Raw genomic sequence first — 26,370 nt, 5'->3', positions numbered from 1 at the left:
CTATGTGTCCCAAGCTCTGCCCATTTGCTCCACTCTCTTCACACTGCCATCCACACTGGTTCAAGCCGAAACGATGTGCCGTGTCATGCCGTGAAACTTACTTTCATTGTTAAAGTTGAGAAATCTGTGTTGCCTTCCAGCCTTTGCAACAACAGCTGGCTCGTTCGATCAGAGGAGGCCAGTTTCTTCTGAAGCTCCTTCCCTGCCCTTAGCACGGAAGGTTCCATTTCCTGAAATGACGAGATAAGTCAGTTCCTTTCGGGGCACCCACTGCAGGACAACGCGGTCCTGGTGCTGTGTCTCACCTTACTGATGCGGACCAGCTCCCGCTGCAGATCTGTGATGGCGGCCTCATGGCGCTCTTGTCTGCGATCAGCCACCTGCTGGATGATACCTCGATCACTGCTCTCAGGCACTGCAAGGTGAGGGAGATGGGGTCATATGACTGTAGGCTTATTTCAGACATTAAATGTTGCTTTCATGCCTGCTATCCCATGTCATCCTGTCCCCTTGGTAGAGTACATCTAAACATCAGGCATAGATAACCTCAAGCTTGGGTACTCTCAGTCGTGCCTTAAACGCTCAACAGAATCATGCGTGCAGGACTGTAAGCTAGAGGACCAGCATTAATGAAGGAGGTGGAAGAGTCTGGTGGGCTCAAATCCCTGCTTCAGAATCTACTGGACATGAACCACTGTTAGTAGGGCAGCATTGTCTGCGCTTCCAGAGTAGACAAAAGGCCTAGCTGTAGCCAACAAGAAAAGGCAAATAACTTCTCTCAGTGGAGTAGACTGTTGTGCTAGTAAACTTGTCCAATTTCTCTCACGCTTCAAACCTTTAAACCTTTAAATATAAACCGCTTTGCATACTTAATAAGTAGGTCGACATTCCATGGACCCCACCTAAGCATAATACCACTCTCCATGTGCAGTTGAACACTTGCCAGTCACAGGTGTAAGACTGCCATATCAATCAAGCTTTCCCACCTTTTTGGCGACACTGATGTAATTCTCCCATGATCAGTGTTCCCAAACTGTGGGCGGCGACACATTGGTGGGTTGGTTAGACAATTTCTGTTGCATCACAAAAGCCAAGAAATTAATACGGATACCTTTAAATTATGTATTTATCTTGGTACATTTGTTGTGCTTCAAGACAGAAGTCAAATGTCAGGCTCTGTCAACTGACACATTGATATTTTGTTAACCTGGGGTTTGATGTTTACAAACTCCTCTCGCTTTGCAGTCAGAGAAAGAAAAGTAAAGCGAATTATGTGATAATCTTGCTGTGGTACAGGCGTGTGAAAGGAAAGGATGCAGGGTGTCCTTTTTTTGTAACACACAACAAAATGTACATACCTGTAAGTGAAATGTACACATTCAGCAGTTAGGAAAGCAAAAATTAAAACACACTTTTTTTTGTAATTCTGCAGTGTGATGGGAACAAAGATTTTAATAGGATCAAAATAATCAAGACACTTTACTTGGTGGTACGCAAATGATAAATATTCATTGAAACCTGATTGTCACACATTGGATTTTGTGCACAACATAGTTTTTTCAGTAAAAATGGAAAATGTGCTGTCTGTAAATGTCAGTGCCCTACCATACAATCTTTTAGTTACATTATAAAAATTGCCTGCGTCATGCCTATTAAAACGAAGGGTCACAAAAGTTTTCGTTCTAAAAATTGGGTCGTGGTTCAAAAAAGTTTGGGAACCACTGCCCAAAATCATTTTTTGACTTGTTAACAAACTTTTTTTCTATGACACAATAGTCTTTCCTAAAGTAAACAATATAAAGTGATGGGTGGAATAACTGAATTTATCTCAGTCACTGGTAATTAATTTGGCCCACATCTTAGTTCATCACTGTTTTACAGACTATGCCACCTCAGTTTGGACACAGCCATTTGCAAATCAGTCTTGACCCTGCTTCATTAGAAACAGTCCAGCCCAAACTGACAAACCAGATCCTTCCTGAACCGGAACATAAACCTAGGACCGGTTTTGCATTCACTCGGGTTCCTCGGTAAGGTGTGACCTGCTTCCAGTGGCACAGTGAGCACAGGACCCTAGTCTGTGCATACCGGTTGCACTTAAAGCAGAAGTATACATCCCTCCGCAGCCCCACACACCCACGAACCACGCCCGAAACTTCGGCATCATACTCAACTCCTCCCTCTCCATGACATGACAGGTCAACGCCGTCGACTCCAGCTGTTCCAACACCCTCCGAATACTCCGAAAGACCTTTAAGTGGATCCACCCAAGTCAAGGAAGGCCGTCACCCATGCACTCATAACCAGCAGACTGGACTACAAAACGCCCTCTACGCCAGGATCAATTAGTCTCTACTCAGAAAGCTCCAGACCATACAGAACACCGCAGCCAGACTCGTCCTCTGAATTCCTCGACACAAACGCACCACCCAACACCTACGGAACCTTCACTGGCTCCCCGTTGAGAAGAGAGTCACTTTCAAGATACTCACCCACGCCTACAAATGCCTCCACAACACCGGACCCCAATACCTCATCGAGAGGATCTCCTTCCACGTACCCAAGAGAAACCTCTGATCCGCCAACCTCGCCCTCGCCAAAACCCCACGCATCCGCAGAGCCAGAACAGGTGGAAGAAACTTCTCCTACATCGCAGCCAAGACCTGGAACAAGCTCCCGCTCAACATCAGACACGCCCCCTCCCTGAACATCTTCAGGAAGACGCTCAAGACCTGGCTTTTGACTGATAGGGAGCGTCTCAACCCCCACCCCTCCCCCAGTGCCTTGAGACCCTCACGGGTGAGTAGCGCGCTTACAATTCCCATGACTGATTGAAGTATAGAAAAAAGTAATGGGTGGAGTGCTTGAATGAATCTCAGCAACTGGTAATTACTCTGGCCCCATCCCAGTGCTTTATTATTTTGCACATCAAGACACCTCAGTTTGGACCCAGCCATATGTAAATCAGTCTTGACTCTGTTCTAAATGGGGCAGTGCGGTGCAAACTGCCAGACCAGATCCTCCAGGAACCGGAACACAAGCAACCAAAGACCAATAGTCTTTCCTGTCTCAAATCCTTTTCTTTCCCCTCATCCTAGCGCTCTGAGATAAAAACCTGTGGGTTGGGAGGACTACAAAAACTATAAAATGAAAATAGAATCTAAATCCTAGGTGAATTCTCATTTAACCTCAAGCTAAAGCAGGTTGAAATATGTATATTTTGTTATGGAAACAGATGAGTCAATATAACACCTAAAATGAAAAATGCCATGAATATTTGTTATATTGTAATGTTACCTGAACAATGGCTCAATAAAGTTTGTTGGAAAAAAAAAACCTCAAGCTAAAGCAGGGTGTAGCCGAAACTGACAATTGTGGACAAAAATGTCCATTCTTTGGCCCACCCCATGGAAAGTTTTCTAGCACTGACAGAATTATTCAGGTATTAACACAAAATATAACTGTAATGCGAGTCCCCCCTGATTCAGAAACAAAGTTATACATGTAGTGTGTACGGCAAAGACAGGGTCTAGAAAGCGAGTGTTTGTAAAACAGCATTGCCATGCAGGTCTTTCATTTTTTGTTTTTCTGGTTTTTGCCCTTTTTACTCAAGAATATCACGTGGTGAAGAATACAGAGTCTACCCCAAGTATGATAAAACAAAATATTATATTGATGTTCGAGGTGACACTGCTAAATAATGAAGTGTGGTAATTTCCTAATTATGCTTTTTTCAGCAAAGGTGTAAAACATTGTTTGGGTTTAATGAGTTTGTGACCAGGAATGCTAGGATTACTTACCGGTAATCCTCATTACTTTTAGTCCTACTTGTCCTCGACCCAGTCATCACTAATGAGGTATATTCCACTGACAGGAAACAAAACAGGACATGCTTTTAGGCTCCACCCACCCTCCTGCCAGGGGCTATAAGTAGATAGCCGTCAGAAAGCACTTCCTGACATACCAAGCAACAAAGGCCTGAACAGGGAGGGTGGGTGGTAAGTATGACTGGGTCGAGGACGAGTAGGACTAAGTGTAATGGGGATTACCGTAAGTAATCACAGCAATACCTCTACGTCCCTCGTCCTCGACCCAGTCATCACTAATGAGGCATACCAAAGCAACCACACAGGAAGGCCTTTGGCACACCACACACAGAACACAGACCGAACACATCAAGAGTGTGCAGCAACAGCTCAGCAGGAGAGGAAGAAGAAGGACAGAAAGAAGGGAGGATCAACTCCTGAGAGGAATTAAACCGAGAACGAATCTTCGAAACAAACCCAGGATCCAAAGAGTGGACCACTGCGCCATTCAAGAAACTCAAAAAGGGAAGAGAACAACGCAAGGCAGTGAGCTCACCCAACCGCTGAGCAGAAGTAACAGCAACCAGAAAGGCCACCTTCAAAGAGACCGACTCCAAAGGCTCAAAGGGAGAGGACTGCAGAGCACTCATGACCAAAGAAAGATCCCAAGGAGGAACAGGAGAACAAGCAGAAGGAGAGGACAGAGAGAAACTCCGGAACAACCGAGAAACCAACAATCCATCCGAAGACGGGAGCGAAATCGGATTCCAGAATCCCCGAACAGCAGTGCACTGGCCTTTCAGAGTAGACAAGGCATAGTTCTTCTGAAACCCATCCAAAAAATACTGAGGGATAGAAGCGATAGGGCAAGAGGTAGGAGACAGACCAAGCCCAGAACACCAGGAGAAGAAGGAAGCCCAATGTTTAGAGTAGGAGGACAAAGTGGACTTCCCACGGTAGGCCTTCATCACTGTGATGAGGTGGTTAGGCAAACCCCGGACCCCAAGAGATAGCGGTTCAACCTCCAGACCACCAGAGTGAGAGGGACCGGGAGGGAGGGAGGGAGGGAGAAGTCGACCTCAGGGGAGACGGGCACCGGGGTAGAATCCAAGGAGGACCCACCGCCAGACTCAGCAACAGGACCTCCGAGGCCAGTGAGGTAAGACAGCCACCAACTGGGCCCCCACCCGCTGCACCTTCAGCAAGAAGGCCGGAATCAGAGGAAAAGGAAGGAGGGCATACAGCAACCAAAGGGCCACGAGAGAGACTATGGGGCTGATTCACAAAACTAACTTAAGACAAAATCCTAAACTTACTACTTTTGGTATTCACAGAAGTTAGGATTTTGTCTTAAGTTTGTCTTAAGACAAACTTAAGACAAACTTAAGACAGACTTAAGACAGACTTAAGACAAACTTAAGACAGACTTAAGACAAACTTAAGACAAACTTAAGACAGACTTAAGACAGACTTAAGACAGACTTAAGAGAAACTTAAGACTAAATCCTAACTTCTGTGAATACCAAAAGTAGTAAGTTTAGGATTATGTCTTAAGTTAGTTCTGTGAATCGGGCCCAAGGACTCCACCCACCAAGCTCCTAACTCCGGTGTCCGGTAACAAAAGAGGGGAAGCAGGGCATTGGTCCTGGAGGCAAACAAGTCCAGCTTGGGTGTCCCGAACCTCCGACAGAGCAACTGGAAAATCCTGGGGGAGAGGCACAGGGTCAGAGAAGACGGAAACCTGCAACTCAAGGCATCCGCCACCACATTGCCCACACCTCTGATATGTTGAACAGGGACGGCCAGAAGATGAAGCTCTGCCCAACCTGCAATTGCACAGGCCACCAGATTCAAGAAAGGACTGAGAGTAGTGCCCCGATGATTTATGTTAATCAAAGTGACTGTGTTGTCGGTCCGCACCAGAACATTGCACCCCAGTAGACAGTCCTGGAAGAAACGTAGAGCACTTTCCACAGCAGACAGTTCCTTACATTTGGAGGACCGGTGGGACGCCCTCCGCAGCCAATGAGCCTGGACAGACAACAGATCCAGAGTAGCCCCCCAACTGGACGCACTGGCATCCGTCATCAACACCATCGGAAGTGGCGGGCAAAGCCCCATCCCCTTGGAGAGATTTGAAGAATCCAGCTACCACTGGAGAGCAGATACAATCTCCAGAGACACCGGCACCGACACTGCAAAGTCCTGAACCGGGAAAGGCACCCAAAGGTGAAGGTGCCACAGCAAAGGCCAAAGATGGAACTTGGCCCACGGAACTGTGAAAACAGTAGCGGCCATATGACCCTGCACCTCGAACCACTGAAGCAGGGGAGCCGAAGCCCAAAACAACAACACCTTCAACAGGGACTGAAGGTGCGGAAGCCGGGAAACAGGAAGGAACACCTTGCCCAGAACAGAATCGAAGTCCGCCCCAATATAGGACCTCCAGGTGGCAGGAAGAAGGTGGCACTTTAGAAGTTCAGAAGAAATCCATGGCACTCGAGCGTATGAATGGTCAAAGACAGGTGCTGAGACATCACCATGGGAGAAGGGGCCTGGAGGAGCCAATCGTCTAGATAACAAAACACATACACTCCCAGGAGGTGAAGATGGGCCACCAGGGGAGCCACCACCTTGGTGAACACCCTGGGAGCAAACTGGAGACTAAACGGAAGGACACAGAACTGCCAATGACGACCGGCCAGGCAAAACCACAGAAACTGCTGATCCTCCAGAGCAACTGGTATATGAAGATCCAGCATAGACATCACCCAACCCCCCCTGAATCAAAGGGATCACAAGCTGCAGGGTCTCCATTTTGAACCGGATCTTCCGGACAAACCTGTTCAAGGGCCGGAGGTTGATCACAATCCGAAACCCCCCAGTGATTTTCGGAACAAGAAAGATAATCAAATAGGTCCCCAGACCCCAGTCCGCCCGGGGAACTGGAACAATCGCCTTCTTCAGGAATGGGGAGTGAACGTCGTCCAACAGAGACCAACGACGAGCCAGGCCCGAAGGAGTCAGAGTCCACACCACGCCGGAAGGCGGAGGAGGGGAAAGAAACTTGATCCGATACCCCTGGCAGAGGACATCCAGAACCCACTGGTTGGAAGTCATCAGACGCCAAACAGGCAGAAACAACCATAGTCTCCCACCAACCACTGGCGGACCAACAGCGGGATGATCCCGGAGAACGGAATAGTCAGGAACGCTGAGGACCTTGTCCAGCATCCTGAGGGGGCTTCTTCTGGAAACGGCACTGGAAACCTTTACCAGCCCCTTTCTGGCCTCTAAGGAAAGACTTCTGAAACCGCGAAGGCTGGCAGAAGAACTCGGCATGAGAGAAGCAAGAGTCCTTACGATGAGGCTGATGCCGGAAGGACAAGGAATGCTTACGTTCCTTGAACACTTTGTCAAGCTTTTCCTCAAGGGCATCCCCAAACAGACTAGGACCGGTAAATGGCAACTGTAAAGCCATGGATCTCTGTGCGACATCCGTATTCCAGCCCATCAACAACAAATTGGGCTGAGCAGCAACAGACGAACCACAAGATAAGGCAGAAGCGCGCACAGAATCAAAGGCAATGTACGAGAGGAATTCGGTCTGACGCTCCATGGAGTCCAGCAGGACCGGAAAACTGCCACCCTCCTGCATTGTGGAAAACACGGTCTTAAAGTCGGCCAACAAGGAATGAGCGACATAAGCCCCAAAAACACCAGAACGGATAGCAAGGTGGGACCCCGCATAAGATTTCTTCAGGGCAGAGTAAATTTTCGTATCCACCCCATCACAAAGGACATTATCGTCAGCCATAGAAGGACGACCCACCAAACTGGCCACGATAGAATCCACATGTACAGATTCCGGAATCTTATCCTCCATATCCTGCAAAGGATAGAGTTTGGACATAAAGTGAGGCATCATGATTTGATCCGGGTCCTTCCACTCCCTCAACAAAACATTCATCACAAAGGGGTGGATAGGCAGAGACGTAGTAGCAGGCTTACGAAATTGAGGTAAAACTGCATCCTGAGAATTGCTGGCCACAACCTCATCAGGAAAACCCATGTTCTCCCTGACATGAGAGAGTATGTCTGGCAACAAGTCCTTGGAGGAATATTTGCACTTCAGGTCCCATCGCACCAAAAGAGGAGTCCGAGCTAGAAATGTCCGAATAGAGGGCAAGACCCACACCAGAACGACCACCAACAGACATTTTGGAGGACTTCAAATCTGACAAAGTCTCCAAAACCAGGCGCTTCAACCGGCTGTCATCTAATCAGGACTGCTTTACAGGAGGAGAATCCCCACTGTACGCCTGGGAAGATGAAGAAGAGACAGGGGACACATGTCGATGTTTCCTCAGATGTTTACCCATCATAAACACGAACAAGAGGAACCGACCACACAGCAAGTAAAAGGCGAAGGGCCAACAGGAGAACCGTGACCCTCACCCCTTTATAAAAAGCCCAACAACCAGAATTTGCCTCCGCAAGGTAAACTGGAGGCTGAACAGCTGAATGAAAGGAAGAAACGAGGCAGGGGCATGGCCAGCCGGACATATAAGAGACGACAAATCACGGCCACTGAAGGCTGAATGCAGGAAATAGGGACGAGGACCCCAGTAAAAGCAGAGAGGAGAACCCGGAGCACAACCCGGGAACCCCACAGCGAGACAACAGCGGGCGCACCCAGCCGGTATAACCGTCCGTCCAAAGACAGGCAATCACGGAGCACCGGAGCCCAACCCGGGTGCAGACAGAGGGCGGTCCGAACGCGGATAATGTATGTTGCCGAGGAACTGAGCACCCGGACAGACGACTCCGATGACCCCCAGGAAGGCCGAGAGCAACGGAGCACCCGGAGCCCAACCCAGGTGCTCACAGACGAAGAGGAAAGCAGAACCACACAGCTCGAGTGAACATCCAGAAAGAGACGCGGCCCAAACCTCCGACCCACAGCAACGAGGGTGGAGGAGTAAGCGAGCCATTCTGAGCCCAGCTCCCGGCGCCCATTACCCTAGAGACCGCCGGGAAAGGGCAGCCATGCACAGGAGAGTCCCATACTCCTCGGAGCCAGACACAGCCCCCACTGCCAGCGAGTGCCGCCCGGGCGAGCCCTCCATACATGATGGTGTCCCTGAACACGTGGAAGAAAACGGGGCAGAAGACTCACCACGGACTCCAGGAACCAGCGCAGCACAGGAAACGGAGAAGCAAAAGGAATCCAGGAAGCCAGGCGTCCCAATTCCAGCAGCTACCTTACTATGACAACGGCAAGTTTAGGGGTACTTGCTCCAAGGTGGACTGTATGAACCAAAGCAATGAGTGTGAAAGGAGACAGTCCTACAGTGCGCAGAGTGTGAAAGGAGACAGTACTACAGTGCGCAGAGTGTGAAAGGAGACAGTACTACAGTGCGCAGAGTGTGAAAGGAGACAGTACTACAGTGCGCAGATTGTGAAAAGAGACAGTACTACAGTGCGCAGAGCTTGAAAGGAGACAGTGCACAGAGCATGAAATGGGACAGTATTACAGTGTGAAGAGAGACAGTACTACAGTGCGAAGAGTGTGAAGGGAGACAGTACTACAGTGCGAAGAGTGTGAAGGGAGACAGTACTACAGTGCGCAAGGTATAAAAGGAGGCAGTACTACAGTGCGCAGATTGTGAAAGGAGACAGTACTACAGTGCGCAGAGTGTGAAGGGAGCCAGTACTACAGTGCGAAGAGTGTGAAGGGAGACTGTACTACAGTGCGCAGAATGTGAAAGGAGACAGTACTACGGTGCGCAGAGTGTGAAAGGATACAGTACTACACTGCGAAGAGTGTGAAGGGAGACAGTACTACAGTACGCAGAGTGTAAAGGGAGACAGTCCTACAGTGTGCAGAGTGCGAAAGGAGACGGTACTACTGTGCGCAGAGTGTGAAAGGAGACAGTACTACAGTGCGCAGAGTGTGAAGGGGGACAGTACTACAGGGTGCAGAGTGTGAAAGGAGACAGTACTACAGCGCGAAGAGTGTGAAGGGAGACAGTACTACAGTGCACAGAGTGTAAAGGGAGACAGTTCTACAGTGCGCAGAGTGCGAAAGGAGATGGTACTACTGTGCGCAGAGTGTGAAAGAAGACAGTACTACAGTGCGCAGAGTGTGAAGGGAGACAGTACTACAGTGCGCAGAGTGTGAAAGAAGACAGTACTACAGTGCGCAGAGTGTGAAAGAAGACGGTACTACTGTGCGCAGAGTGTGAAAGGAGACAGTACTACAGGGCGCAGAGTGCAAAAGGAGACAGTACTACAGGGCGCAGAGAGTGAAAGGAGACAGTACTACAGGACGCAGAGTGTAAAAGGAGACAGTACTACAGTGCGCAGAGAGTGAAAGGAGACAGTACTACAGGGCGCAGAGTGTGAAAGGAGACAGTACTACAGTGCGCAGAGTGTGAAAGGAGACAGTACTACAGTGCGCAGAATGCAAAGGGAGACAGTACTACAGTGCGCAGAGTGTGAAGGGAGAAGTACTACAGTGCGCAGAGTGTGAAGGGAGACAGTACTATAGTGCGCAGAGTGTGAAGGGAGACAGTACTACAGTGCGCAAAGTGCAAAAGGAGATGGTACTACTGTGCGCAGAGTGTGAAAGCAGACAGTACTACAGGGCGCAGAGTGCAAAAGGAGACAGTACTACAGTGCGTGGAGTGTGAAAGGAGACAATAACAAAGGGCACAGAGTGCGAAAGGAGACAGTACTACAGTGCGCAGAGTGTGAAAGGAGACAGTACTACAGTGCATAGAGTGCGAAAGGAGACAGTACTACCGTGCGCAGAGTGTGAAAGGAGATAGTACTACAGGGCGCAGAGTGCGAAAGAAGACAGTACTACAGTGCATAGAGTGTGAAAGGAGACAGTACTACAGTGCGCAGAGTGCAAAAAGAGACAGTACTACAGTGCGCAGAGCGTGAAAGGGGACAGTATTACAGTGTGAAGAGAGACAGTACTACAGTGCGAAGAGTGTGAAGGGAGACAGTACTACAGTGCGCAAGGTATGAAAGGAGGCAGTACTACAGTGTGCAGATTGTGAAAGGAGACAGTACTACAGTGCGCAGAGTGTGAAGGGAGCCAGTACTACAGTGCGAAGAGTGTGAAGGGAGACTGTACTACAGTGTGCAGAATGTGAAAGGAGACAGTACTACAGTGCGCAGAGTGCGAAGGGAGACAGTACTACAGTGCGCAGAGTGTGAAGGGAGACAGTACTACAGTGCGCAGAGTGGAAAGGGAGACAGTCCTACAGTGCGCAAAGTGCGAAAGGAGACAGTACTACTGTGCGCAGAGTGTGAAAGAAGACAGTAATACAGTGCGCAGAGTGCAAAAGGAGACAGTACTACAGGGCGCAGAGAGTGAAAGGAGACAGTACTACAGGACGCAGAGTGTAGAAGGAGACAGTACTACAGTGCGCAGAGAGTGAAAGGAGACAGTACTACAGGGCGCAGAGTGTGAAAGGAGACAGTACTACAGTGCGCAGAGTGTGAAAGGAGACAGTACTACAGTGCGCAGAATGCGAAGGGAGACAGTACTACAGTGCGCAGAGTGTGAAGGGAGACAGTACTACAGTGCGCAGAGTGTGAAGGGAGACAGTACTATAGTGCGCAGAGTGTGAAGGGAGACAGTACTACAGTGCGCAAAGTGCAAAAGGAGATGGTACTACTGTGCGCAGAGTGTGAAAGGAGACAGTACTACAGGGCGCAGAGTGCAAAAGGAGACAGTACTACAGTGCGTGGAGTGTGAAAGGAGACAATAACAAAGGGCACAGAGTGCGAAAGGAGACAGTACTACAGTGCGCAGAGTGTGAAAGGAGACAGTACTACAGTGCATAGAGTGCGATAGGAGACAGTACTACCGTGCGCAGAGTGTGAAAGGAGATAGTACTACAGGGCACAGAGTGCGAAAGAAGACAGTACTACAGTGCATAGAGTGTGAAAGGAGACAGTACTACAGTGCGCAGAGTGCAAAAAGAGACAGTACTACAGTGCGCAGAGCGTGAAAGGGGACAGTATTACAGTGTGAAGAGAGACAGTACTACAGTGCGAAGAGTGTGAAGGGAGACTGTACTACAGTGTGCAGAATGTGAAAGGAGACAGTACTACAGTGCGCAGAGTGCAAAGGGAGACAGTACTACAGTGCGCAGATTGTGAAGGGAGACAGTACTACAGTGCGCAGAGTGGAAAGGGAGACAGTCCTACAGTGCGCAGAGTGCGAAAGGAGACAGTACTACTGTGCGCAGAGTGTGAAAGAAGACAGTACTACAGTGCGCAGAGTGTGAAGGGAGACAGTACTAGAGTGCACAGAGTGTGAAAGGAGACAGTACTACAGTGCGCAGAGTGTGAAAGGATACAGTACTACAGGGCGCAGAGTGCGAAAGAAAACAGTACAGTGCATAGAGTGTGAAGGGAGACAGTACTACAGTGCGCAGAGTGTAAATTGAGACAGTCCTACAGTGCGCAGAGTGTGAAAGAAGACGGTACTACTGTGCGCAGAGTGTGAAAGGAGACAGTACTACAGGGCGCAGAGTGTGAAAGGAGACAGTACTACAGTGCGCAGAGTGTGAAGGGAGACAGTCCTACAGTGCGCAGAGTGCAAAAAGAGACAGTACTACAGTGAGTAGAGTGTGAAAGGAGACAGTACTACAGTGCGCAGAATGTGAAAGGATACAGTACTACATGGCGCAGAATGCAAAAGAAAACAGTACAGTGCATAGAGTGTGAAAGGAGACAGTACTACAGTGAGTAGAGTGTGAAAGGAGACAGTACTACAGTGCGCAGAGTGCAAAAAGAGACAGTACTACAGGGTGCAGAGTGCGAAGGGAGACAGTACTACAGTGCGCAGAGTGTGAAGGGAGACAGTACTACAGTGCGCAGAGTGTGAAGGGAGACAGTACTACAGTGTGCAGAGTGTGAAGGGAGACAGTACTACAGTGCGCAGAGTGTGAAGGGAGACAGTACTAGAGTGCGCAGAGTGTGAAAGGAGGCAGTACTACAGTGCGCAGAGTGTGAAGGGAGACAGTACTACAGTGCACAGAGTGTGAAGGGAGACAGTACTGCAGTGCGCAGAGTGCGAAGGGAGACAGTACTACAGTGCGCAGAGTGCAAAAGGAGACAGTACTACAGGGTGCAGAGTGTGAAAGGAGACAGTACTACAGTGCGCAGAGTGGAAAGGGAGACAGTCCTACAGTGCGCAGAGTGCGAAAGGAGACAGTACTACTGTGCGCAGAGTGTGAAAGAAGACAGTACTACAGTGCGCAGAGTGTGTAGGGAGACAGTACTACAGTGCGCAGAGTGCAAAAGGAGACAGTACTACAGTGCGCAGAGTGCGAAAGGAGACAGTACTACAGTGCGCCGAGTGCAAAAGGAGACAGTACTACAGTGCGCAGAGTGTGAAAGGATACAGTACTACAGGGCGCAGAGTGCGAAAGAAAACAGTACAGTGCATAGAGTGTGAAGGGAGACAGTACTACAGTGCGCAGAGTGTAAAGGGAGACAGTCCTACAGTGCGCAGAGTGTGAAAGAAGACGGTACTACTGTGCGCAGAGTGTGAAAGGAGACAGTACTACAGTGCGCAGAGTGCGAAGGGAGACAGTACTACAGTGCGCAGAGTGTGAAGGGAGACAGTACTACAGTGCGCAGAGTGGAAAGGGAGACAGTCCTACAGTGCGCAGAGTGCGAAAGGAGACAGTACTACTGTGCGCAGAGTGTGAAAGAAGACAGTACTACAGTGCACAGAGTGTGAAGGGAGACAGCACTAGAGTGCACAGAGTGTGAAAGGAGACAGTACTACAGTGCGCAGAGTGTGAAAGGATACAGTACTACAGGGCGCAGAGTGCGAAAGAAAACAGTACAGTGCATAGAGTGTGAAGGGAGACAGTACTACAGTGCGCAGAGTGTAAAGGGAGACAGTCCTACAGTGCGCAGAGTGTGAAAGAAGACGGTACTACTGTGCGCAGAGTGTGAAAGGAAACAGTACTACAGGGCGCAGAGTGTGAAAGGAGACAGTACTACAGTGCGCAGAGTGTGAAGGGAGACAGTCCTACAGTGCGCAGAGTGCAAAAAGAGACAGTACTACAGTGAGTAGAGTGTGAAAGGAGACAGTACTACAGTGCGCAGAATGTGAAAGGATACAGTACTACATGGCGCAGAATGCAAAAGAAAACAGTACAGTGCATAGAGTGTGAAAGGAGACAGTACTACAGTGAGTAGAGTGTGAAAGGAGACAGTACTACAGTGCGCAGAGTGCAAAAAGAGACAGTACTACAGGGTGCAGAGTGCGAAGGGAGACAGTACTACAGTGCGCAGAGTGTGAAGGGAGACAGTACTACAGTGCGCAGAGTGTGAAGGGAGACAGTACTACAGTGTGCAGAGTGTGAAGGGAGACAGTACTACAGTGCGCAGAGTGTGAAGGGAGACAGTACTAGAGTGCGCAGAGTGTGAAAGGAGGCAGTACTACAGTGTGCAGAGTGCGAAAGGAGACAGTACTACAGGGCGCAGAGTGTGAAAGGAGACAGTACTACAGTGCGCAGAGTGGAAAGGGAGACAGTCCTACAGTGCGCAGAGTGCGAAAGGAGACAGTACTACTGTGCGCAGAGTGTGAAAGAAGACAGTACTACAGTGCGCAGAGTGTGAAGGGAGACAGTACTACAGTGCGCAGAGTGCGAAAGGAGACAGTACTACAGTGCGCCGAGTGCAAAAGGAGACAGTACTACAGTGCGCAGAGTGTGAAAGGATACAGTACTACAGGGCGCAGAGTGCGAAAGAAAACAGTACAGTGCATAGAGTGTGAAGGGAGACAGTACTACAGTGCGCAGAGTGTAAAGGGAGACAGTCCTACAGTGCGCAGAGTGTGAAAGAAGACGGTACTACTGTGCGCAGAGTGTGAAAGGAGACAGTACTACAGGGCGCAGAGTGTGAAAGGAGACAGTACTACAGTGCGCAGAGTGTGAAGGGAGACAGTACTACAGTGCGCAGAGTGGAAAGGGAGACAGTCCTACAGTGCGCAGAGTGCGAAAGGAGACAGTACTACTGTGCGCAGAGTGTGAAAGAAGACAGTACTACAGTGCGCAGAGTGTGAAGGGAGACAGTACTAGAGTGCACAGAGTGTGAAAGGAGACAGTACTACAGTGCGCAGAGTGTGAAAGGAGACAGTACTACTGTGCGCAGAGTGTGAAAGAAGACAGTACTACAGTGCGCAGAGTGTGAAAGGATACAGTACTACAGGGCGCAGAGTGCGAAAGAAAACAGTACAGTGCATAGAGTGTGAAGGGAGACAGTACTAGAGTGCGCAGAGTGTGAAAGGAGGCAGTACTACAGTGCGCAGAGTGTGAAGGGAGACAGTACTACAGTGCACAGAGTGTGAAGGGAGACAGTACTGCAGTGCGCAGAGTGCAAAAGGAGACAGTACTACAGGGCGCAGAGTGTGAAAGGAGACAGTACTACAGTGCGCAGAGTGGAAAGGGAGACAGTCCTACAGTGCGCAGAGTGCGAAAGGAGACAGTACTACTGTGCGCAGAGTGTGAAAGAAGACAGTACTACAGTGCGCAGAGTGTGAAGGGAGACAGTACTACAGTGCGCAGAGTGCAAAAGGAGACAGTACTACAGTGCGCAGAGTGCGAAAGGAGACAGTACTACAGTGCGCCGAGTGCAAAAGGAGACAGTACTACAGTGCGCAGAGTGTGAAAGGATACAGTACTACAGGGCGCAGAGTGCGAAAGAAAACAGTACAGTGCATAGAGTGTGAAGGGAGACAGTACTACAGTGCGCAGAGTGTAAAGGGAGACAGTCCTACAGTGCGCAGAGTGTGAAAGAAGACGGTACTACTGTGCGCAGAGTGTGAAAGGAGACAGTACTACAGGGCGCAGAGTGTGAAAGGAGACAGTACTACAGTGCGCAGAGTGTGAAGGGAGACAGTACTAGAGTGCGCAGAGTGCAAAGGGAGACAGTCCTACAGTGCGCAGAGTGCGAAAGGAGACAGTACTACTGTGCGCAGAGTGTGAAAGAAGACAGTACTACAGTGCGCAGAGTGTGAAGGGAGACAGTACTAGAGTGCACAGTGTGTGAAAGGAGACAGTACTACAGTGCGCAGAGTGTGAAAGGAGACAGTACTACTGTGCGCAGAGTGTGAAAGAAGACAGTACTACAGTGCGCAGAGTGTGAAGGGAGACAGTACTAGAGTGCACAGAGTGTGAAAGGAGACAGTACTACAGTGCGCAGAGTGTGAAAGGATACAGTACTACAGGGCGCAGAGTGCGAAAGAAAACAGTACAGTGCATAGAGTGTGAAGGGAGACAGTACTACAGTGCGCAGAGTGTAAAGGGAGACAGTCCTACAGTGCGCAGAGTGTGAAAGAAGACGGTACTACTGTGCGCAGAGTGTGAAAGGAGACAGTACTACAGGGCGCAGAGTGTGAAAGGAGACAGTACTACAGTGCGCAGAGTGTGAAGGGAGACAGTCCTACAGTGCGCAGAGTGCAAAAAGAGACAGTACTACAGTGAGTAGAGTGTGAAAGGAGACAGTACTACAGTGCGCAGAATGTGAAAGGATACAGTACTACATGGCGCAGAATGCAAAAGAAAACAGTACAGTGCATAGAGTGTGAAAGGAGACAGTACTACAGTGAGTTGAGTGTGAAAGGAGACAGTACTACAGTGCGCAGAGTGCAAAAAGAGACAGTACTACAGGGTGCAGAGTGCGAAGGGAGACAGTACTACAGTGCGCAGTGTGTGAAGGGAGACAGTACTACAGTGCGCAGAGTGTGAAGGGAGACAGTACTACAGTGTGCAGAGTGTGAAGGGAGACAGTACTACAGTGCGCAGAGTGTGAAGGGAGACAGTACTAGAGTGCGCAGAGTGTGAAAGGAGGCAGTACTACAGTGCGCAGAGTGTGAAGGGAGACAGTACTACAGTGCACAGTGTGTGAAGGGAGACAGTACTGCAGTGCGCAGAGTGCGGAGGGAGACAGTACTACAGTGCGCAGAGTGCAAAAGGAGACAGTACTACAGGGCGCAGAGTGTGAAAGGAGACAGTACTACAGTGCGCAGAGTGGAAAGGGAGACAGTCCTACAGTGCGCAGAGTGCGAAAGGAGACAGTACTACTGTGCGCAGAGTGTGAAAGAAGACAGTACTACAGTGCGCAGAGTGTGGAGGGAGACAGTACTACAGTGCGCAGAGTGCAAAAGGAGACAGTACTACAGTGCGCAGAGTGCGAAAGGAGACAGTACTACAGTGCGCCGAGTGCAAAAGGAGACAGTACTACAGTGCGCAGAGTGTGAAAGGATACAGTACTACAGGGCGCAGAGTGCGAAAGAAAACAGTACAGTGCATAGAGTGTGAAGGGAGACAGTACTACAGTGCGCAAAGTGTAAAGGGAGACAGTCCTACAGTGCGCAGAGTGTGAAAGAAGACGGTACTACTGTGCGCAGAGTGTGAAAGGAGACAGTACTACAGGGCGCAGAGTGTGAAAGGAGACAGTACTACAGTGCGCAGAGTGTGAAGGGAGACAGTACTACAGTGCGCACAGTGGAAAGGGAGACAGTCCTACAGTGCGCAGAGTGCGAAAGGAGACAGCACTACTGTGCGCAGAGTGTGAAAGAAGACAGTACTACAGTGCGCAGAGTGTGAAGGGAGACAGTACTAGAGTGCACAGAGTGTGAAAGGATACAGTACTACAGGGCGCAGAGTGCGAAAGAAAACAGTACAGTGCATAGAGTGTGAAGGGAGACAGTACTACAGTGCGCAGAGTGTAAAGGGAGACAGTCCTACAGTGCGCAGAGTGTGAAAGAAGACGGTACTACTGTGCGCAGAGTGTGAAAGGAGACAGTACTACAGGGCGCAGAGTGTGAAAGGAGACAGTACTACAGTGCGCAGAGTGTGAAGGGAGACAGTCCTACAGTGCGCAGAGTGCAAAAAGAGACAGTACTACAGTGAGTAGAGTGTGAAAGGAGGCAGTACTACAGTGCGCAGAATGTGAAAGGATACAGTATTACATGGCGCAGAATGCAAAAGAAAACAGTACAGTGCATAGAGTGTGAAAGGAGACAGTACTACAGTGAGTAGAGTGTGAAAGGAGACAGTACTACAGTGCGCAGAGTGCAAAAAGAGACAGTACTACAGGGTGCAGAGTGCGAAGGGAGACAGTACTACAGTGCGCAGAGTGTGAAGGGAGACAGTACTACAGTGCGCAGAGTGTGAAGGGAGACAGTACTACAGTGTGCAGAGTGTGAAGGGAGACAGTACTACAGTGCGCAGAGTGTGAAGGGAGACAGTACTAGAGTGCGCAGAGTGTGAAAGGAGGCAGTACTACAGTGCGCAGAGTGTGAAGGGAGACAGTACTACAGTGCACAGAGTGTGAAGGGAGACAGTACTTCAGTGCGCAGAGTGCGAAGGGAGACAGTACTACAGTGCGCAGAGTGCAAAAGGAGACAGTACTACAGGGCGCAGAGTGTGAAAGGAGACAGTACTACAGTGCGCAGAGTGGAAAGGGAGACAGTCCTACAGTGCGCAGAGTGCGAAAGGAGACAGTACTACTGTGCGCAGAGTGTGAAAGAAGACAGTACTACAGTGCGCAGAGTGTGAAGGGAGACAGTACTACAGTGCGCAGAGTGCAAAAGGAGACAGTACTACAGTGCGCAGAGTGCGAAAGGAGACAGTACTACAGTGCGCCGAGTGCAAAAGGAGACAGTACTACAGTGCGCAGAGTGTGAAAGGATACAGTACTACAGGGCGCAGAGTGCGAAAGAAAACAGTACAGTGCATAGAGTGTGAAGGGAGACAGTACTACAGTGCGCAGAGTGTAAAGGGAGACAGTCCTACAGGGCGCAGAGTGTGAAAGAAGACGGTACTACTGTGCGCAGAGTGTGAAAGGAGACAGTACTACAGGGCGCAGAGTGTGAAAGGAGACAGTACTACAGTGCGCAGAGTGTGAAGGGAGACAGTACTACAGTGCGCAGAGTGGAAAGGGAGACAGTCCTACAGTGCGCAGAGTGCGAAAGGAGACAGTACTACTGTGCGCAGAGTGTGAAAGAAGACAGTACTACAGTGCGCAGAGTGTGAAGGGAGACAGTACTAGAGTGCACAGAGTGTGAAAGGAGACAGTACTACAGTGCGCAGAGTGTGAAAGGATACAGTACTACAGGGCGCAGAGTGCGAAAGAAAACAGTACAGTGCATAGAGTGTGAAGGGAGACAGTACTACAGTGCGCCGAGTGTAAAGGGAGACAGTCCTACAGTGCGCAGAGTGTGAAAGAAGACGGTACTACTGTGCGCAGAGTGTGAAAGGAGACAGTACTACAGTGCGCAGAGTGCGAAGGGAGACAGTACTACAGTGCGCAGAGTGTGAAGGGAGACAGTAATACAGTGCGCAGAGTGGAAAGGGAGACAGTCCTACAGTGCGCAGAGTGCGAAAGGAGACAGTACTACTGTGCGCAGAGTGTGAAAGAAGACAGTACTACAGTGCGCAGAGTGTGAAGGGAGACAGTACTAGAGTGCACAGAGTGTGAAAGGAGACAGTACTACAGTGCGCAGAGTGTGAAAGGATACAGTACTACAGGGCGCAGAGTGCAAAAGAAAACAGTACAGTGCATAGAGTGTGAAGGGAGACAGTACTACAGTGCGCAGAGTGTAAAGGGAGACAGTCCTACAGTGCGCAGAGTGTGAAAGAAGACGGTACTACTGTGCGCAGAGTGTGAAAGGAGACAGTACTACAGGGCGCAGAGTGTGAAAGGAGACAGTACTACAGTGCGCAGAGTGTGAAGGGAGACAGTCCTACAGTGCGCAGAGTGCAAAAAGAGACAGTACTACAGTGAGTAGAGTGTGAAAGGAGACAGTACTACAGTGCGCAGAATGTGAAAGGATACAGTACTACATGGCGCAGAATGCAAAAGAAAACAGTACAGTGCATAGAGTGTGAAAGGAGACAGTACTACAGTGAGTAGAGTGTGAAAGGAGACAGTACTACAGTGCGCAGAGTGCAAAAAGAGACAGTACTACAGGGTGTAGAGTGCGAAGGGAGAAGGGAGACAGTACTACAGTGCGCAGAGTGTGAAGGGAGACAGTACTACAGTGCGCAGAGTGTGAAGGGAGACAGTACTACAGTGTGCAGAGTGTGAAGGGAGACAGTACTAGAGTGCGCAGAGTGTGAAAGGAGGCAGTACTACAGTGCGCAGAGTGTGAAGGGAGACAGTACTACAGTGCACAGAGTGTGAAGGGAGACAGTACTGCAGTGCGCAGAGTGCGAAGGGAGACAGTACTACAGTGCGCAGAGTGCAAAAGGAGACAGTACTACAGGGCGCAGAGTGTGAAAGGAGACAGTACTACAGTGCGCAGAGTGGAAAGGGAGACAGTCCTACAGTGCGCAGAGTGCGAAAGGAGACAGTACTACTGTGCGCAGAGTGTGAAAGAAAACAGTACTACAGTGCGCAGAGTGTGAAGGGAGACAGTACTACAGTGCGCAGAGTGCAAAAGGAGACAGTACTACAGTGCGCAGAGTGCGAAAGGAGACAGTACTACAGTGCGCCGAGTGCAAAAGGAGACAGTACTACAGTGCGCAGAGTGTGAAAGGATACAGTACTACAGGGCGCAGAGTGCGAAAGAAAACAGTACAGTGCATAGAGTGTGAAAGGAGACAGTACTACAGTGCGCAGAGTGTGAAAGGATACAGTACTACAGGGCGCAGAGTGTGAAGGGAGACAGTACTATAGTGCGCAGATTGTGAAGGGAGACAGTACTACAGTGCGCAGAATGTGAAGGGAGACAGTACTACAGTGCGCAAAGTGCAAAAGGAGATGGTACTACTGTGAGCAGAGTGTGAAAGGAGACAGTACTACAGGGCGCAGAGTGCAAAAGGAGACAGTACTACAGTGCGTGGAGTGTGAAAGGAGACAATAACAAATGGCACAGAGTGCGAAAGGAGACAGTACTACAGTGCGCAGAGTGTGAAAGGAGACAGTACTACAGGGCGCAGAGTGCGAAAGAAGACAGTACTACAGTGCATAGAGTGTGAAAGGAGACAGTACTACAATGCGCAGAGTGCAAAAAGAGACAGTACTACAGTGAGTAGAGAGTGAAAGGAGACAGTACTACAGTGCGCAGAGTGCGAAAGGAGACAGTACTACAGTGCGCAGAGTGTAAAGGGAGACAGTACTACAGTATTTACCAATGACGTCAGCCAGGCCTCGCACCTCCCGGGCCGCAATCTCGGCTTCGCTTTCTTGTGTTTTCTGAGCTTTCAGTGTCTCCAGTTCCCTGCAAGAGAAACCAGAGCAGCCTTTGAGGTCTAGAGAATGGACAAGACACCACTGGGCTCAGAACCAGGTACTTGGGGGAGGGGACCAGGGTTCAGGTGTTCCCTCTTCACATCTTCTCTGACAGGCATTAAATGCAATGGACTCGCTCTGTGATCTGCTCATCCAGAGCAGTTTTCAACTTTCTCCCAGACTCTGCCTGTCCCTATTGTTTGTCTTCTTTTGCTCTGTTTGTGCTCAGGTGTTTGCAGGCCGATCATATATTACAGAGGCGGCAGCCGCACTGCAACCACCAATGTACCAGCCTCTACTCTACAGGAACCTGCCCGATTGCTAGAGGGCAGAGCACAAGCTGACACAAGTCCTAGGAAAGACACCTACAGCCACAAACAGCTCCAGAGGGGCTTCTGGTTTTATTGGTGGAGTGAAGGTGTATGCATTGGGACTCAGGTCTGCATGCACTCTCGAATGCCCTTCGCCCATGTGGTTGGGATTTTTCTGTTTGCCTGCCTGGTCTAAATGATGTAGTGAAGGTTCTGTTTAGCCTTATTGGTCGTTGTCGAGATGATGTACCCTAGGATTCATGTGGCCTTCCTATCTGTCTGCTTGGTCATGATGATATAGAGAAGGTTCATGGGTGTTGTCGTGAGTGTTCTAGGTGTTATCGCTCTCAAAGTTGTGGGTATCCCAGAAGGCCAAGCAACCAGTCCTTGTTGTTCCTGGGGGAGCTCCCTTCCCCTGTACAACTTGTAAGCTGAGGAAATTGGATAAAGCTAACCTACAAGAATCTGCCAGCTCCCTGCCTTCAAGAGCAGTGGGCAATCTTTGGCTGGTACAAACTGACCTCTTCCGCCTTTTCTCACACACATACAAAGAACTCCAGCTCAACTCTGTAACTACACGGTTTGTCCACCACCATTTTTGCGCGCAGGAGTCACTGTGAGAATACCTTCGTGGTGCTGCCCTGATAGCAAGTGGTGTTTGGGCCCAGGAGTAGGAGACCTACTGGGACCCTGCCTTTTGATTAATTTCTTTCTGGGCGTTAAAGAAGCACAACAGTATGGGAAGGAGGTACTATTGCTCTGGAAGAAGGCAGTAGTTGCGAAGGTCTAAGCCTAAAACACTGCATGCAGGCCATTGCAGCATCTTTAAATGAATGTAAAAGTAAGTGGATGAATGAGGGGTTCTTCCATAGCGCACGGCTACTCAAAAGAGAGGTCCGGCGCTTTAGGTAGCTAGAGATGGAAAAGAAAGAGAGAACATCAGGGGCCGTACTATAGAAGTGTACCGGGTGCACAACGTGTGTTTGCGCCTGCTTTGCGCACCCCCGGGACATTTTGGTATTACAGAAGGGGCTGCAGACGTTTGTGCGTCCCCTTCTGTAATACCGATAGCGCTGGCGCACATAAAGCCCCAGCGCAATCTTCAGCGGGCATTCCTTTATTTGCATGGGGGTGTGCCCTATGCAAATTAGGGAATCCCTTTGCCTCTGCGCCCGTGCCGTATTACAGATGCAGGCGCAGAGGCAAAGAACCTCTCAGGAGGCGCACTCACAGTGCGCACCTAAAAGGTGGTGCATTGTCAGTGCGCCCCCTGATAGCATCCCTCTGCAGGGGGAAAAGGGCGTCCTATGTACCCCTGACATACCCTTGAAGGCGGGTGCAGTCATTCACTGCACAAGCCTGCAAAGGGGTTTCTAATCCCTATTCAAAGGACAAGAGGGTTGTCACCTGCACTGTGAAATCATGGAGCACCTTCAAAGCAGCCACTCGTTTATCACCTGCAGGAGTGGTGCATGGGCGTATAAGGAGTCCCAGTAGTGATCCTACAGCAGTGATGCGTGCACATATATGGAGCCCCAGCAGTGATGCTGCAGAAGTGGTGCAAGCGCACATAAGGAGTTCCAGCAGTGATGCTGCGGAAGTGGTGCATGGACGTATAAGAAGTCCAAGCTGTGATGCTGTAGGAGGGGTACATGCATGTATAAGGAGCCCTAGCAGTGATGCTGCAGATGGGGCGCATGCGCACATAAGGAGTCCCAGCAGTGATGCTGCAGGAGCGGTGCATGCACGAATAAGGAGTCCAAGCAGTGATGCTGCAGAAGTGGTGCATGCACGTATAAGGAGCCGCAGGAGTGGTGCATGCATGTATAAGGAGTCCCAGCAGCGATGCTGCAGGAGTTGTGAATGCACGCATAAGGAGCCCAAGCAGTGATGCTGAAGGAGTGGTGCATGCACATATAAGGAACCCAAGCAGTGATGCTGCAGGAGTGGTGCATGTGCAAATAAGGAGTCCCAGCAATAATGCAGTAGGAGTGGTGCATGCATATATAAGGCGTCGAACCAGTGATGCTGTAGGAGGGGTGCATGCATGTATAGGGAGTCCCAGTAGTGTTACTAAAGGAGTGGTGCGTGCGCATATAAGGAGTCCCAGCAGTGATGCTGCAGGACGGGTGCGTGCACATATAAGGAGTCCCAGCAGTGATGCTGCAGGAGTGGTGCATGCACGTATAAGGAGTCCAAAGCAGTGATGCTGCAGGAGTGGTGCATGCACGTATAAGGAGTCCAAAGCAGTGATGCTGCAGGAGTGGTGCATGCACGTATAAGGAGTCCAAAGCAGTGATGCTGCAGGAGTGGTGCATGCATGTATAGGGAGTACCAGTAGTGTTACTAAAGGAGTGGTGCGTGCGCATATAAGGAGTCCCAGCAGTGATGCTGCAGGACTGGTGCATGCGCATATAAGGAGTCCCAGCAGTGATGCTGCAGGAGTGGTGCATGCGCATATAAGGAGTCCCAGTAGTGATGCTGCAGGAGTGGTGCATGCACATATAAGGAGTCCCAGCAGTGATGCTGCAGGAGTGACGCATGTACATATAAAGAGTCCCAACAGAGATACTGCAGGAGGGGTGCATGCGCCCCAGCAGTGATCCTGCAGAAGTGGTGCATGCACATATAAGCAGTCCAAGCAGTGATGCTGTAGGAGTGGTGCATGCACATATAAGGAGCTCCAGCAGTGATGCTGCGGGACAGGTGCATGCACGCATAAGGAGTCCAAGCAGTGATGCTGCAGAAGTAGTGCATGCGTGTATAAGAAGTCCCAGCAGTGATGTTGCGGGAGTGGTGCATGCACATATAAGGAGTCCAAGCAGTGATGCTGTATGCAGGAGTCATGCATGCACATATAAGGAGACCCAGCAGTGGTGCTGCGGGAGTGGTGCATGCTCGCATAAGGAGTACCAGCAGTGATGCTGCAGAAGTGGTGCATGTGCGTATAAGGAGTCCCAGCAGTGAAGCTGCAGGAGTGGTGCATGCGCATATAAGGAGTCCCAGCAGTGATGCTCGAGGAGTGGTGCTTGCACGTATAAGGAGACCCAGCAGTGATGCTAGAGGAGTGGTGCATGCGCGTATAAGGAGACCTAGCAGTGATGCTGGAGGAGTGGTGCATGCTCGCATAAGGAGTACCAGCAGTGATGCTGCAGAAGTGGTGCATGTGCCTATAAGGAGTCCCAGCAGTGATGCTGGAGGAGTGGTGCATGCACGCATATAGAGTCTTAGCAGTGATGCAGTAGGAGTGGTGCATGCGCCTATAAGGAGTCCCAGCAGTGAGGCTGTAGAGATTTACAATACCTGTATATTACTGGGTTTTCGGTGAAGCCATCGTTTGGCATGCTGTCCACCCACAACAGCTGGCGATGAGAGAGCGGCCCTCTGCCTTGGGTCTCCAGGCCCCTGACCAAAGGAATCTTCCCACAGTCCAAAGAACGGCCATAGCGGACAGTGCGGCATCTGGATTCGCCGAGGGACCGCACAAGCTGCACCTGTGTGGGCATTAGAGAGCAGTTAGTGCAGGTAGGTAACCTCGCAAGCTGTCTCCCAACAATCACAGTCAGAGACACAAATTCATTGTTAGAACCCACTGTTGTTAGCACTATCACTGCCGCAATGTGCTTATGATTTTCTTTACCTTAAAACACAAAGGTTTAGGAGAAGGAATGTTTTGGGGAATTTTTAGACCTATTGTTAACGATGCCCTTTTAAATTTACTACAGTTATATACATAGCAGACTTACTTATGGAGGCTTCCAGGCAGCCCTCTTCATCTTCTGGTCGTTGCTGTGTCATCCCATTACAGCCTACAGCATGGGCAATGGTTCCGCCCACTTCAGCCACTGGCTAGCCTGCCTGTGAGTGACAGCATTCCTTCCTTTCACAAGGGGCAATCCACACACAAAGTTCCCCTCAGTACTGAGGACTGCTATAGCACGGTGTTCTTGTTGAGCCGAAAAAGGTGTGCTTTAGCATTTTTTTTAAATACGGGTGAAGGTCCGACGGCTTCCCCAAAAATAAAGTTTCACAAAAACCATTACAAAACAAACCAAACAAAACAAGCACTGACTTAGCAAAAGGGCTGGCAGCCAACTCCAGACCCACTGGCCTTGCCAATGCTTGTTTAGCTATGGTTCAGAGTGTGAAGGGTGCACTGACAAAAACAATAGATTGTGCACTACATAAATTATAAAAAACAATTATGTCTGGTGCTCCCAGACATTACTGGCGTAATCCACTCACTTGGTGCCTCTCAAGATACACCTCCCTCCATGAGGCACCAGGCGCACTCCTCGCTTTAAGGCGCTTTGCATCTTCTACCGCTCTATTGGGCACTCTCATTATGCAGCTTTCTCAGAGGCACATATATTTTAACCTCTCGACTTGAGGCACCCTCCCTGCCTCTCTGCTTGAGGTACCATGTACCATATACTCGGTTCCTCTCTGCTTGAGACGGGTCTCTCCATCAGGAACCACAGTCAATCTGTCTCTCTCTTATAGGCACTATATGCCCTCTGCCTGCCTCCCTGAGGCAAGTGAATTTTCTGCCTAACTTCACGAGGCAACAAGTACGCGGTGTCTCTGTCCTTGTAGCATAGTATACCTGACGCCTCATTGAGGCATCAGATACTCTGTGTATTTCTCCTCGCCATATTCTCTCTTGCGCTCTCTAGTACCCGCGACACAATATGCTCTCCTTCTTTATTTCCGTGACTTACCATATACCCGCTGCCTTCCTTTACACACTTCCTTCCACCTTAAGGTACCACGTGCTCTTTTCCGGAATATATTCTGCATCTGTCTAGGAGGTACGCTCTCTGCTATCTTGTCTCCAGGTACCACGCACTCCCGGCCTCTCTCCCCGAGGCTCTCTGCCTCTCTCTTTGAGCTGTGGTATATACCCCAGCCTCTTTCCTCGAGGCTCTCTGCCTCTCTCTTTGAGCAGTAGTATATACCCTTAGAATCTC

General features: G+C 49.9%; 1 protein-coding gene across 2 annotated transcripts in view; it reads right to left on the bottom strand.

The window, feature by feature from the left end:
• Positions 1–26,370, bottom strand: part of CCDC180 (coiled-coil domain containing 180) — a 592,866-nt gene that overhangs the window by 459,980 nt on the left and 106,516 nt on the right. For both annotated transcript variants that reach the window (XM_085613885.1, XM_085613886.1), the window contains exons 3-6: positions 24,704–24,894; positions 20,990–21,078; positions 306–415; positions 102–230 (exon numbers count right to left, since the gene is read on the bottom strand). In XM_085613885.1, coding sequence (XP_085470011.1) covers positions 102–230; positions 306–415; positions 20,990–21,078; positions 24,704–24,894 — 519 coding nt within the window. The remainder of the gene's footprint in view (positions 1–101; positions 231–305; positions 416–20,989; positions 21,079–24,703; positions 24,895–26,370) is intronic.

The sequence above is a fragment of the Triturus cristatus genome, chromosome 1_2 (assembly GCF_964204655.1).
Source record: "Triturus cristatus chromosome 1_2, aTriCri1.1, whole genome shotgun sequence".
Lineage (NCBI taxonomy): Eukaryota > Metazoa > Chordata > Amphibia > Caudata > Salamandridae > Triturus > Triturus cristatus.
This window is presented reverse-complemented; position numbering and strand designations above follow the sequence as displayed.